Source organism: Trematomus bernacchii, unplaced genomic scaffold, assembly GCF_902827165.1.
Source record: "Trematomus bernacchii unplaced genomic scaffold, fTreBer1.1, whole genome shotgun sequence".
NCBI lineage: Eukaryota > Metazoa > Chordata > Actinopteri > Perciformes > Nototheniidae > Trematomus > Trematomus bernacchii.
Genome location: NW_022987839.1, coordinates 4,198,919 through 4,214,568, shown reverse-complemented (window position 1 = coordinate 4,214,568; position 15,650 = coordinate 4,198,919). Strand labels below are relative to the sequence as shown.

The following is a 15,650-nucleotide window of genomic DNA, read 5'->3' as shown; positions in this document are numbered from 1 at the left end:
ATCAGATAATAATCCAATGCAGAGGCAATAATGTAATATAATACATTATTTTATACACAACCGGCCCTTTGAGTGCAGCCATAATGCTGATGTGGCCCGCGATTAAATTGAGTTTGACACCCCTGATTTACATGCACAGAAACCTATAACACACTACAGATATGGGAAAACCCCAAAAGGCATAAAAGGGCCTCTTTAATAAACATGATGTGTAATAAAAAAACAAGTCTTTTTTTGTATTGCATGTTATCTAGCATTTTAAGGTGGTGTAGAACAACATCTGATTCCATTATTGCATGTAATTTGACATGAATATTCATTTGCCTCAGGACAGCTCACAGAACAGATATATATGTTTTAGCTTTGTTAGGATTTGTATTCCTAAAATAACACATATGGTAGACTTTGAGCTTCCTAGTCCACAGCCTCCCAAGTGTTTGCTCAGCAGCCGGTTGTCAGGGGAGCAGACTTGTTTCTCTTTGGCTTTCTACTCACTTTGAGAAGCCCAGCAGCAACAACAGTTAGAATTATTAAAGCTTTTGCCTTTTAGAAACATCCATAGATTATTAAATCTGATGGAGCTTGATTTAAGAAATGTATTATTTTTTCGCCCTTTAACCGTAACTGTACATCCACAAATAGCTACCTGGCAATTTGTGGATTGGGAATTGTACGGATTGCACCTTTAGGAGTCGCTGAGGGTTTCCTCACATTTTCAAAGAGCGATGAATCAGTCCGACCCTTTCAGGTCTGTCCCCGTCTCCGTCTCCCCGTCATTGTAATTACTGTACAGTGCTTAAGGACTCGGACATGTACATAATTGATTCTTTTATCAAGACACGTCTCGCTATCTCTCTCATACACAATCTGTTATGCAGAATGGATTTTTTTTTAACGCAGGCTGATTTGAAATGCTGATCTTTGTTCGGTGCTCTTTAAATCTCTTTTCTTCTTCCATTCTTGTCCTTCGTTCCACAATTTTCTTCTTCTTTCATTTACTTTTGCCGACAACTCTCGGCCCTCTGTGCTGTCCATCATTCATCCTCTCCTTCTCCCTCAGTCCCTTCTCTATTTTCTCGCTGTGACATCATCTTCTTCTCTCATTTGCTCTCACTTGCTCTCCTCTCCTGCTTTTATCTTTTGCTTTTCCCCATCATCGTTCCTCCCAGCCATTTTTCTCTTTCCATCTCTACTTCACTCTTGATCGTTTCATCTTCTCCTGTTGTCCTGCAGCACTTGTCGCGGCTCCCTCCTCCTCTCATCACTTCACCCCTCTTTTGATTTTGTACTTTTTTTAGTGACTTGGAAAAGTGTCCAGTTCAACTCAGTGTCTCTCTCCCGTTCTCAACAGGCCTGCCGAATACAGTGGGATAAGAAGGACGAAGTGCTCCCCCCACAGGCCAAAGTGGATGGTGCTTACCTGCCGCTTCGAGAGTCTCAACAAATCAGACAATGGCGTCTACCTCTGCTAACGCTGACAACGGCATAGGGAACAGCCAGGGGAGTACACTCTCCTGGTGCAAGGTAATAAGGAACAGTGGACAGAGGGAAATGGGGTCGAGAAAGATGTCTTTTTCTTTTACTTCTCTTCATCACGTTTCTTTATTTCTGTGGCTTTTGCTTGTATTTCTTCCATCTTTTTTCTCTTCTGATTTTCTTTCGTTTCTTTCCTCCTATTTTTTGTTGTTGTTGTCTCATACCACAAAATGCCACCATAACCATCCAACCGCTTTTGCTCGTACTTGCGCTTCTTTTCCCTTTCACTTTTGATGTGTCCCGTGCGCTTCGATCCATGGTTATTTTTGGCGCTTCGCTTGCTCATTTCCAACTTCTCCTACGCCTTCATCTTCCTCCTCCTCCTCCTCCTCCTCCTCCTCCTCCTCCTCCAAAGATCTCATGGAGCCAGACTCCCCCGACACCACCTTATCCTTCCTGGACTCTACAACCTCTCCATCTTCTTCCACAATCTCCCTTCCCACTTCCTCTCCTCTTGATGTTTTCTCTGGCTCCGGATCTGATTACTCCTCCCTTCCTGACCTCACCCCTACCTCCACCTCCACCTCCACCTCCACCTCCTCCCCCGACTCCTCCCGCATCTCCCACCCCCTCCACGGCTGACATGTCGACCGCCATCTTTGAATTGTCCTCCACTCCCCTCTCAAACGCCCTCTTCCACGACCTTCCTTCCTCTCCAACCTTCTTCCTACCACCTCCGCAAGCATCGCTCCCTCCCCCTGCCTCCTCCTCCTCCAACTCCTCCTCCCTTATTCCCTCAGTTACCGTCGGGCTGATCGGAGTTTACACTTTCACAGGTAAAACCATCTGAGTTACACACTTGTACACAACAACAACAACAAGAGAGATGCGAGAAGCTTAGTAATGGAGTGGAAAAACAAATACCATCCACTTTGCTGTGTTTTTCTCCTTTCAATACACAAACTGTGCTTTTGCCGTGTGAGCAGTGAAGGATGCTGGGAGTGTGTTTAAACACTCACACACGTGCAAACACACACTCAAAGCTATCAGAAGAATCAGAATGAATGAAAGAAATGGCCGTTTCAAAGCGCTGAACTCATGTTTTTTTTTCTTGTTTGCCTCTATTTTTTTTGCCCCAACCCCGCCCAAACTTTCCAACACACACTCTTCTCTTTCATCGAACCATCCATCCATCCATCCATTCATCCATTCATCCATTCATCCATCCATCAATTCATCAACTCATCCACTTGAAATGATGCAGCAGAGAACATTCCAGGTATAATTTTTTCACCAGTCATCTGTCGTTTTGACTTCCTGTCGTTGTCTCTTTTCGTCCACCTGTCTATCTGTCCGTCTGTCCACCTGTCTATCTGTCTATCTGTAGCTCTGTCTATCTGTATTTCTGTCTATCTGTAGCTCTGTCTGTCTGTCTGTTGTTGCCTGTCTGTCAGTCTAGAATTCTTTTTTTTTTACTTTGAACTTCAGTGCTGAATATTTCATACTCCTGCCCACGTAATGCTGTGTTGTTGCTCATACATGCACACAGGCTCACACCACAAGCTCTCTCACACACACACACACACACACACACACACACACACACACACACACACCACACACACACACACACACACACACACATCACACACCCACACACACACACCCACACACACACACACACACACCAACACACACACACACGGTTCAGGAGAGGGCCCAGTGCCAGGCATCAAGCAGTCAGAGCATAGCACGTGACAGGAGAGGACAGGCAGAATAGTGCAGGATAGTGTAGGGCAGGGGTACTCAAACTTGTTTATTAAAGGTCCAGTTGTGAACTTTATACAAGGTCACTGGTCCGGATCAATGCCAGTAAAGTCCGTCCGCCCCCCCCCCCCCCGAGCGGAGAGAAAGAAAGAAACGAAACTGAAATTAAGAAGCAGTTTCTTGGCGGCTCTATGCATGGGTGTTTTCATGTATGTCGTTGCTGTTGACCTTCTTAATCTACCTTCTTTGGGGGACCCCTTCTGGTCCAAGCACTTGCCTTGCCTTGCCTGTCGGTAAACGGCGCCCGTGTATACACACACACATTCAATACATACATACAGTATGGTGGCTTGAACTAGTGGGAGAAATGGCACTGTTTGGCTGTAGTCAATGCTTTGAACCTCTGCAAAAAAGGCATTAGAAGCATTAGAAAGTCAAGGTAAACTTGGCGGTTAACTTGCGGTCTACTATGCGTTTCACGCTCGCACACACAAGTAAATATATATGCACGTTCATTCTCACAACGCGTCAGACACAAGACGCAGGCGTACATGATGATGTACATTCATTTATCAGAATCAGAATAATTTTTTTTTTTTTTTCGGAGTTTGAGAAGCCCTGGTGTAGGGCCTGGACAAGGCTGGATCTGTGGGACCTCGTGAGGCCAAGAGGTGTGGGCTCACCTGTACTCCAACAAGAAATCTCCAGCACTACACTCAAAATAAACATAACCAATCAAAAGAGGACACCTCTTCCTATGTATGAAGTATATGATACTGTGTTTTGCCGGTTTTCGGGGCTCTGGAAGGAAAGTGTGAGACAGTTAACTGCTTGGAGTGGAACTGCTCGCGGCCTGTGGAACACTGATCTCCAGAAACCTCAGCTGAGCAATTGTATTCCTTATCACAACTGAAATAAATCCGTTTTATTATAACCTTATGCCTGGTCCTTGCTTCACAGAGGAATTCGGAACACAACAAAACACACACACACACACACACACACACACACACACACACACACACACACACACACACACACACACACACACACACACACACACACACACACACACACACACACCACACACACACACACTAGCATGACCCCTTAAGTGGTACAAGTCATTTACACTGTTCCATTTCCTCTGTGTGCGTTTCTCTATGTGTGTGTGTGTTTTTTCTGTGTGTGTGTGTGTGGTGTGTGGTGGTGTGTGTGTGTGTTGTGGGTGGGAGGGGGGGCTCAGGCTTTGAGGTGTTCTTGGTCTTGTCTGCTTTGCTTTGATGCTGACAGCAGGATTTATGGGCTCATTCTCAGTCTCGCCTCGTCAGCATGCCCCTCTCACCTCCACGCCGGCCAGCCAGAGTGTGTGTTTGACTTTCTCTGTGTGTGTGTGTGTGTGTGTGTGTGTGTGTGTGTGAGTGTGTGTCATTCTGACTGCTGCTCAGAGTCCACCCCCCTCCTCCCTCCTCTTCTCCCTGTCTGCCTCTGGCCTCTGGTTGGCTGTTGTCATGCCCCTCACTTCTCTTTCACTCGCTGAAATGTGACTTTTCCCTCTAAAATTGCCCGTTCAGCCCATCATGCTGTGTCCTTGCCGGCTGTAATTTGTTCCTTCAGTTTTCTCTACATTACTGGTTGTCAGTGTGTGTCGCTGTGCCTCTATTTCTTGTTCCTGTCCTCTGTATTATCTAGCTGTTTCCTCCTCTGAATGGTTGAATCCTTGTCCTCCAGAATGGTTTGACCCCTCAGATATTGACCAAGTGCAAGCCAGTCTCTCTCTCCTTTATTCCCCTAAAAAAATATGTTGTTATGATAAGTGTTGCTTTTGAATTATGCCTGTTTGAGTGACTTTCAAAGTGACACCCAGCAAACTGATCCGGTCTAAAAAGTCAGGCGAATAAATGATGTATCAAATTATTTCGGCGCAGATTGCTTTCTTCTCTGAGGGGCAAGCAGCTAAAGTGGCTGAAGCGAGGCAAACTGGGGGAAATAAATCTCTAAATCTCTGCTGCTGTTGGGTGAAAATCTCGCACCTCGATCAAAATGCACGCTTTTACAGAAGCGGTAAAAGAGCTATTGTTTTCAGCTTGACCGACCTGAAATGTAAACTCTATCCACAAGCATTCAAAGAGTGAACAAAACCACCAGCAAAACACTGTCACAGCTTTTAAAATACTGTATGTGTAGCAAACTACCAGGGTATTTCTACTCGTGTAAAGGTATTTGTCTATGTACTTAAAAGTAAAAAGTAAATTATAAATAAAACAGTTTCTACTTTAGTGCATAGTCTATATGAAAGGAGTATACTACAGAATAATTAAACCACTTTATATATCATTTGGGATCCATCCTGGCTGGATTACATTTCTTCATTTAACATGTAATTGATGGAGAAGTTTAATACATTTCCTGGTTAATAATCAGGCCTTGAATTCCCCCAAATGTAGCATTTTCAGACCTTTGTAATCCATAGCAAAGCAAAGAAATCCTTAGCTTAGTGAATATTGTAGGAATCACCAGCACTGAAGGGGCTAGATTTCCCCCCAACATTAGCAGAATGTCTGAGAGATCTGGACCTAATGAGTTTAACAACCCTGTTGCATATTAGTTATGAAACATTTTCTAAAAGAGGGCGATGTGGTGGCACCTTTTCTTTTCGCCTGGCTTTTTCTGAACCCTTGTCTTTGTCTTCTGAAGGTTGTCGCTGTGTCTGGTATTATATATTGACAAGTCTACTCCCCTCTTCTTCTCTCTTCTGTCTGCCTTCTCTCCGTCACTCTCCCCATTATATTCTCTCTCTCTCTCTTTCTCATTTCTGCTGCCTTTCATCATCTGTCTCCTGTTTCCGCCAATATTCATACGCCACCCTCCTCCTCCCCATCTGCCCTCAATCTCTGTCCCTCTATATTTTCTCCCCGTCTCTACCTCATTTTCTATTGTCTCTTCCACGTCCGTTTCTCTCCTTCCTTTTCTCATTACGTCTCCTATCTTATCTTTACGACATGACTTCCTCTTCACATCTCTCCTCTCCTTCCACAACACCCTCTACTAAAGACCCCACAGCCATGTCGACGTCCTCGGGGGTGGACCACGCCGTGATCGGAGGGGTGGTGGCCGTTATCGTCTTCATCCTGCTCTGCCTCCTCATCGTCCTCGGCAGATACCTCATCAGACACAAAGGTCACCTACACACACGCACGCACGCACGCACACACACACACACACACACACACACACACACACACACACACACACACACACACACACACACACACACACACACACACACACACACAAGGACATGTATGTATGCATGCATGCATGAGCGTACACTGAAATCCACTTGCATAAGTAGGGATACATGTGCACCAAGATTGGATATCACACGTACAAACATGCATATGCATACAAATGTACAGAAAATGCACACACACCAAAAATGGAATCTGTGGATAAACCTCACTCAGTTTCTCTCAAAACAGAGTAAGAAATTGTATGAATAACAATAAGTGGATGTTTATTCATTGCATTTTAAATACATTTTGGTTCATAAAACTTCCTGTGAGATTAGATTTCTTAACATCAGCAGTATTTCAGCAGAAGTTTATATAGTGAAATATGGGGATTAAAGAGATAACATAATTGCTTCCTGGCCGTGATGTTAGTTTGTTTCTCTGCGGCCTGTGTTACTGCGGCTGACAAGGGCAAGCGCGCTACAACGGGCTAACAACGTTTACAACAGGACAAACTCACTGCACTTTCAAGCATGATGGAAATATAAAAACATGTGCCAAAACACATGCAAGTCTACACTGAAAACTGATGCACACCGGAGCGCTTGTTGACGTTTGGGGATTTTATAGTTGTCCTGTCTATAATGGTAAGTGTTTTGTCAGTATATTTGAAATGACTAGGTTAGCTACGTTAGCTAGCTAGCTTACAGCAGATCTGCAATAATATCGTAAGACATCATGTGATCACGTTGTTAAAATAAGAGAATAAAACTTATATTGTAGGTGTGTTTCCAGTGACAGTTGAACGTCAACAAGCGCTCCGGTCCCAGCTGTGTTTCTCTTCTCAGTTCCCCGTTTTCGTTGTGTTTTGGGCTTCGTGCAACGTTTTTTTTAAACTCTGTGCTTGTTTCCTCAAATTGGTGTATGTTTTTTCTAAAATGCTGCGCATGAGTTGTCAAGTTGATGCATCCTTTTTGAAGCTGCAAGGGGTTTCTCCTAATGGAAATGTTTTTGAACATTGTAGCGCGTTTGCACCTGTCAGCCACCGTACTTTGTGCTGTGGAAGTGGGAGACGACAAAACAGTTTTGAATTGTTCCTTATTCCACTCTTATGCAGGCCTTAAAAACACATTTTATCAGAATACCTTTATTAGTCCCACAGAGGGGACATTTACATTGTTACAGCACAAAAGAGCCAAAGACAGCTTAATGCTACCTAAGAAGCATGCATAAAAAAAAATATTACAATAAAAAGGTTACACAATTTACAAAAAACACATCCTGTAACAGTTCTGAGGATTTAGCAGCCAGGTATATATTGCACAGTTATTAACAGCATATACATATATTGCACATATTGCACATAGTTGGTGGTTAACAACAAGGAGTGTTATAGTCTGACAACACCTAAACAAACAAGGACAGAGCCAGATAAAAGGCCTGAGCTCCATCAGGGGACAGGTGAAATCGAAATGGCACTTAACAAGTTCCAGGACCCAGGTGGTGCGTTTGATAAACTCGCTCCCACCTCCAGCACCGCCACAGTGAGAGTCAACCTGCAGCTCTGGGGGCCGTCAGCTGGTCCAGAATATTGAACAGAGTGTCTCAGTGGCCAGTGTTCACAGATACCGACTCTGTGGGGGAACGTCTGAGTCGGTGTGCTCTACTGACTCCCTCTGGTTGGTTAGGGAACCTGTGCAGACAGAGGAGGGTGGGATCTGAGGGGATGATAGTGTGAAGCCTTTCGCTGCATGGGAGCTTTAAATGTGTACAATATTGCAGCGAGCAGAGGAATGAACAATTACACAGACTATAGTGAATAAGCAATAGGTCATTCCCTGTCTTACCCAATGCCATTATGTTAGATTTAAAGCGGAGAGTTCTCATTAGTAAAGCAACAAAAGCAATCGATGGCAGCATCTGACAGTGTGTGCACTTACTGTACGGGATAATGTCCAGAGAGCTATTCTTCACAAGGCAAAGCACGTTTGTTGGTACAAGCAGATTTCAGTAGCAATCCAAACTGCAATTACAAACAACAAACTTCAAACGGCATTGAGACAAAGTGGCAAAAGAAACTGAAGGACATTCAAATACATCGAAATCCAAGTTAATAGAAAAGTGAAAGCTCAAATAAAAAGACAGGCTAAGATAGATTTGCAGTGTATATAAGAAATGCATTGTTTTTATTTATTAAAAGACAGAATCAAAGCTTTTACCATTTAAAATCACTTTCAAAGAAGGTTGACTAAATCGTTTAAAACATTCACAATCTTATCAGCAAGTCTAGTTAACTCAATTGCCATGAGATGACTGAGTATGGCGATTTTGTGGTTGCTTATATATGGGATGATAGTAAAGTTCAAACACAGTATATGTGGCTTCAGATTTAAATATCCTCCTAATCTTTTTACGGATGTCCATTCATTTTGGTCGATGACTCAAACCCCAGTCTCTTGTCGGCCATGAGGACAACTAATGTGAGTGTGTTGGGTGATAAAACCACATGACTGAAAGCTCCAGAAAAAGCTTCTGAGTAGACCTTGAGTTAAGATTCATTTGTCAAACTTCCATTTCCAAAGTTAATATTGCACTTTCATGCTCACCTTAAAGTAACACAGCTGCATCATGCATGGTCAATGTTGGCTGTAAAAGCCTCCAGAGGCATTATTGAAGGCTGTTCATTTCAAAGAGTAACATCCAATGGGCAAAACTCCGACCATCTACGCCACTTCAACACTTCATCCAGAAGTCAGGGACAGATGTTCCTGCTTAAAGGGCTTCACTAATTGTGCTGTAGTCCAGCCAAATAAACACAGTTGTAAAAATTGCTCTCTGAATGTTAGCAAGAGAGTCACCTGCAGAAAAGGATTTCACAGAAACATGGGAAAGGTTTTACTTGGATGACAGTTTTGATGGAGCCTTTAAAGTAGAGATTTTGTGAAGTGAAGGTTGAAATATGTCTAGACATCTTGGGTTAAAACTGGACTAAAGGAAAAAACATCTAGTACAGTATTTAACTGAAGCAGGTCCAAACTAAACTTAACTTCTTAAAGTGGACCTATCATGCTATATTTGAATAATATAGTGTAGGACCATACCTATATAAGGCATATTTATACTTTTTTTTCTTCAAAATACCAAACAGATCATGCATTTTAGCCATGCCTCATTTTGCTCAATTTGACCATTTCTAGCTCTGTTTTTGCAAGGGCAGATTCAGTGAGAACAGCACCACCTACTGGCCTGGCATATGTACTACAGCGTCTCCAGCTCTTTCGAACGGCAATGGCCGTGGCTGTCTCCTCCTGATTGGTGGAGTTGGCCCAATAGCCGTAGCGCCACCGTCCTGATGTCAGGACAGTGTTCAAATCTGGATCAGTTTTTATCAGATCCGTTGCAGCCCCTTTTTTAGAGATTTGGGTATGGAGGAAAATAGAGAGGGTTGTGTTTTCTGACACTTGGTGAGTTCCCTGGAACACCGGGGACACATATTCATGTATAAAAGACGTACAAAAGTGCATTTTGCATGATAGGTCCCCTTTAAGTCTTTGTAATCTTTTAAAACAATAATTATATGTAGCCTATATGTCTAAAAATGTTCACTTCTTAGCTGAGTTTTTATCCTGAACGTCTAGATGTCATTGGACCTGCAGACACTGAGATGTTGTGCAAAAGAAATCCCTTTTTCCTTAGTTCTTACCTTTCATAACCAAAATAAAACCCCCCATAAAACCAATCCAGAGAAAAACCCTGTATGGTATCCACATAATCACTTTTTTTATTACTTGTTCTCAGAATGTGTTTTTCCTACTTCGCCCACAGCCTAAAGAAAACTTTACTACATAGCCATTCAACCGCATTAAAAGACGCACAAGTTATCAAAAGCACCTGAAGTGATAATGCAGACATCATATTGGAACATCTTGCCACCACACTGTTTATAACACTCTCCGGACTTTTTTCATTTTACCGTTCCAATATTTGACTTTTACTGCCTCAGCAATCTTATGTTTCTCCTGCTCGTCTCTTACTCTCTGTGACTCTTCTTCTTCTGCAGGAACGTATCTGACCCACGAGGCAAAGGGCTCGGACGACGCCCCCGACGCTGACACAGCCATCATCAACGCCGAGGGAGGCCACTCCGGAGCAGAGGACAAAAAGGAGTACTTCATCTAGACAGAGGACGGAGGAGGAGGAGGAGGAGGAGGAGGAGGAAAATCTGGAGGACGTGGATTAGAGGAGAGGGCAGGAGTGGAAAAAAAAAACCTCCATTTGTTTTCACGACGCTTCTGTTCTTCACTCTGTTGGAGGGAGGATGGGAGGGGAAGAACTGTGGGCGGGATGAGTTTCAACTGGTACTACCCTCTTTGCATTGATACAGGGAAGTGAGTATTTGCACTGACACACGGACGAACTGAAGATACACACTCGAACCACACACACACACATACATGAGTCGGTTTTGGTTGGAAAACTCTTCTCACACGGACTTGAATGCTCGTAGATTAACACACGGGAGCCTCCTACTGTACTAACACATCATTTCTAACACGGTCAGCGCCGCGAAAAAGCAAAATTGTAACTCACATTCCCAACATCCATACCCGTCTCCTACACATTTAAACACCTTCTGTCCTCATTCCTTCCATCTAACAAGCCCTCTGTGAACATCCAGAGAAATGCACTCAAGGTGAAATGATTCAAGCATAATCTCCCTCTCTCACAGTTTAATCTTTTCACGCCATCAAACCCCCTTCCCGCATCTTCACAAACCCCGTTGGGTTTCCCACAGCGCCAGCACCATGCAACACTCATGCAAAAACAGCATTCCCACCTTGCGCTACCAAGCCAAGGGGCTCCAGTATACATATATAAATATATATATATAGAATTATATAGCATTCTTTTTACTTGACAGAAATGTTTGGTGTGCTGTAAATACACTCTTTCTCTCTTCTCCTTCTATCCCTCTTCTCTCTCGCTCTAAATCTCCTGTATCTCATACGGTCTGTTACTGCAGTACAGTAACTTATATACTCAAACAAAAGCCTGCCTGTTTTTATTACATGCGTGGAAATGCAAAGTCAAAACTATCAATATCTGGGGGAAAAAATAAATAAACATAACGATGTTGCGATGTAAACTAACCTTAACTGCAAATCTTTGTATGAGGAATTTTCCTTCATTATTTTTCTTTTATTCAGTTTAGTTTTTTGGGGACTTATGAGAGTTGTTGTCTCTCGTCAGTGTCTCGTGTGTTACTGTCAGTGTTAACGGTTTACAGTGTCTTTCGATGTGTCAGTCCAGGAGTCCAATCATCGAACCATTTCGATTTTTCACGATTGTACTTTTACTTTCCTTGCTGTGCGCCATTTTCTCCCTGTGTTGTCGGCCCTCTGCTCCCAAACACTGAACTGTAGCAAAACCTCGCTTCGAAAGGTGTCAAAGTGTTGGGCGGAGTTTACCCGGAGCATCACGTGGCCCCCCCGCTGTGGTCTTCCTTTCACTTGGCCCCTCTCCTCCACCCTCCCTCCCTCTGCAGCAGACTTCTTGGGTTGTCTTGCCTTCCTGGCGCTAAACTCATTGAGTCGTGACTTCCTCTAAAAAATCTGGCAGTGTCTTGCTTAAGGGGAGTTTGAAATACTTGCATTTCCACCACGGGGCCAAACAGGACTGCCGACATGCATTACGACAAACATGAAAAACCCTTTCTGTTATTGTTTCTTCCAAGCAGGAGTCATTCGCCCAGCTTAGCAAAAGCTTCCCTTAAATGAGCAGTGTTTTATGAAGGTTGGAAGTTTGCGTTGGCGCTGGCCGGCTCCACTTGGCCCGGTCGTGGAAATTGATTGCAATCTAACTAAGAGGCTCTGAGCTCCAGACTGAATCCATGCCAAGGTTTGGCTCGGTGGGCTGCGCTAACGCTGAAGAAAGTCACTTAGGAAACGTAAATGTCCCCTTCTCTTTTTTCCCATCCGCTCCACTCGTCCATTCCTTTTCATTCTTTAATCAATCATCTCGTCTGCGTCCTGATCCACCTTCACCCGCTCTCTCCTCATCACTCCTCGCCCCCCCCCCCCCCCCCCCTCCATCTCCATCTCTAAACGATGTCCTTGCTGGTCTCTCTTTAGGAGTCCATAGACGTACAGTAGAAGTAGCGTCTCTCGGTTTGCTGGCGTGCGCTCATGGCTCTCTGCATCACTTTTCTTAGCTGGTGTTTTGGAGAGGAATCCATTTGCTGTTGTCAGTCTACCTGTAGACAGCTTTGTCCTATGTTAGATTTTTGTACAACCTTTTTTGGGAACGTTCAGGGATTGTGCTTTTCCCTGCATTGTCGTTATCCTAGCTGCTTTGAAAGCGTGGCTAGTCAATCTATAAGCTAGCTATACCACAAAGGGTTATGTGAGCTGAAGCAGGGTCAGCTGATGTGTTTGTTTTTCTTTTTAAAGCTCTTATTTGTATTTGGGGATGTTGTAGTGAACGTGGCTTTAACTGTGTTCTCTGAAGACTGTTTGGAGGGGCAACTTTAAACAGATTCCGAACACTGTTTAACTCATGTTGAACCCTAACCCTTCAACTTTTACCTGCAATCATGTCTGCAGACCAGAGGATAAGCTTTGTCTCACGGAGCTTTACTGTCCACTTTGAAGAGTAACCCCTTGATTTGTATTTATCTCCCCCAGTCTAATTCTGCTCTGTGAATGGATAAAAGGAATACCTGCCTCATACTCAAACAAAGTGTAGTGTCTTTTCAAAACTAATGGACCTGTATTTGCCTGTAACTTATCGTCCTGTCCGTCTTAGTTAATGTGCTAGCATGTAGCTTGCATGAGAAAAAGGTTGTAGATAGTGTTGGAGACAAGAAGTGCCGACAAGCATCTCTCCCGAGACGAGTGGCAGGCTGACCTCACTGCTGGTCTCTGATCTGCAAACATACGCCGAGTCCCGGTCGCACACATCTGTACAACGAGGAAGTATGACTCATTCTTAGAGGTTGAATGGCGTAGACTTGGGACGTGCAGATTCATATTTCACGGCGTCAGTGCAGTAATGACCTGCTGTCACCAGATGCCGGCAAACAGCAGCTTCTCTAAATCAGTCAGACCAATATCTCCTGCCCCCCCCCCCACCCCACCCCACCCCCTCTCACCATCCTCTCCAGGCAGGCAGTCGCACACTAGCTGCCAGTCATCTTTTTTATTTTTGTAGTACGGACATTTTTAAATTATGTTTTCTAAAAAAGGTGCATAATCTTAAATTGTTTTCTTTTCAGTTGGATTGATAATCATTTTTTTGAATTTTAGTTTTTACCCCCGAAATCTTGGGTGTTAGTTTTCGCATTTTATTGTTTCAACAACCATTTTTATTATAATTTCATGTATATAGTGTTGCCTTTACTGGATACTCTTACAAGCGCACCCATACACACTTTTCACTTTGGGTACATGCACATCCACACACATATCTGGATATGCACGGCAGGCATGATGTCTGTGACTGTGTTTGTGCATTATGTGTGTGTATGTGTGTTTGTGTATGAGTGTGAGGTGTGTTCGACCCAAACAGACTCCGGAGACACTCCTACGTGCGATGCATTCACAAAAATGTTATTATTTCGATGACTAAAACAGCGTCTTTGTTTTTAGGGCGTATAATTTTGGGTGACAAGTCTTCCTTTTGAATAAATATCCATATCACATGGGAATAGTGCTGTCATGTATGTTAATTTGTACTATGGCTGATGATGTCATCAAGACGAGACCCAACCGCATGCTGTGGTGGGCCTGCGTCTGTTGGGTGTTCATACAGTATTTGTTTTATTTGTTTTTTTGTTAAAATACCAGTTCAGTTGTTGACTTCAATAAACATGCATTTGGGTTAATTTCACTTGTCTTGTCTTTGTTGCTTCAAAGTTTAGAACATTTCAAAATAAGATCCTAAATGTTCAAATGTTTAATGAAATCAGATCGGCTTTCTTCACGATTTGGCAATTTTTTTGGTTGCAGTGCATTTTGCTACACTGCTTTAGGAAAAAGACCAACCCTTGCCTTTCCACAAGAAGATACAACAGTGCTCTTCAAAAGTCAATAGTCATAATACAAAGAATCTCACTTGAATTATCAATACCTCCGACATCTTTGGATTTAATAACTAAGTATTTTTACTTGATAAGCACTTGGAAATGGATTTTGGACCTTCGTTACTTTTTGTTACAGATCTGGATTTTTTAAAGGGTAAATATCTTCCTTTTAATCAGGCATTGTTTTCTTACTGTGTCGTTCTGAACATTACATTATTATGAAAATAATGGATATAAAACTTTACATTACATTACATGTCATTTGTTAGACACTTTTATCCAAAATGACTTACACACATTCAGTACTGTGGACAATCCCCACAGGAGCAATGTGGGGTGAAGTGTCTTGCCCAGGGACACAACGACATGTTGACTGCAGTGGGACTTGAACTTGCTACCACCTGATTTGAAGTCCAGCACTCTACCCACTGAGCCACAGCCGCCCATAAAAGCTGAGGTGGGATGGATAAGGGAGATGAGTAAAAGCATGTAATGTTTTGTGTTATGATTTTATGTCAAGGATTATCTAGACAATTCGTGTTCCTATTTTTGATGCGGTACAAAAACATTTTACTAGATTTCCAAGCCTAAATGTCCTGAAACAAATTTAAAAAAGTGCTGTTTCGATCAAATTCAAAACACAGAAAATAATCATTTGAATTATCAATACATCAGTCATGCTTTGTACTGAGTATTATATACTTGATATGCATTTTTTTTTCAATGGATAAGGGTAAGTATCAAGCATTGTTTACTTAGTGACTGTGTACAAAAGTACTAAACATTATTCTTTAAAGACATTAGGATATTTAATTGTTTGGTTGGGGATGGATGGGGATGATGAGGAGGAGAGATAGAGTAAAGGTGTGGGGGTTTTATGTGTTGTATTATGCAGTGATTTGGTATAAGATAGATAAGATAAGATAAGATGGTACTTTATTGATCCCAATTTGGGAATTTTTTTGTCGGCAAGCAGCATAAAAGGCAAGGCATTTTACAAATAAACAAGAAAAGAAAATAAAAAATATACATGTTGAATTGACAAGATATACAATAATATTTAGAAAGTCCAAACATGTATGTGTTTTGGATGT

At 42.7% G+C, this 15,650-nt stretch overlaps 1 protein-coding gene across 1 annotated transcript in view; it reads left to right on the top strand.

Moving 5' to 3' along the window:
• Positions 1 to 14,363, top strand: part of cadm3 (cell adhesion molecule 3) — a 111,419-nt gene extending 97,056 nt beyond the window's left edge. The window contains 5 exon segments of the mRNA XM_034153097.1: positions 1,367 to 1,423; positions 1,425 to 1,523; positions 2,734 to 2,755; positions 6,298 to 6,423; positions 10,537 to 14,363. Coding sequence (XP_034008988.1) covers positions 1,367 to 1,423; positions 1,425 to 1,523; positions 2,734 to 2,755; positions 6,298 to 6,423; positions 10,537 to 10,655 — 423 coding nt within the window. The 3' untranslated portion in view covers positions 10,656 to 14,363.
• The last annotated feature ends 1,287 nt before the right edge of the window (positions 14,364 to 15,650 follow it).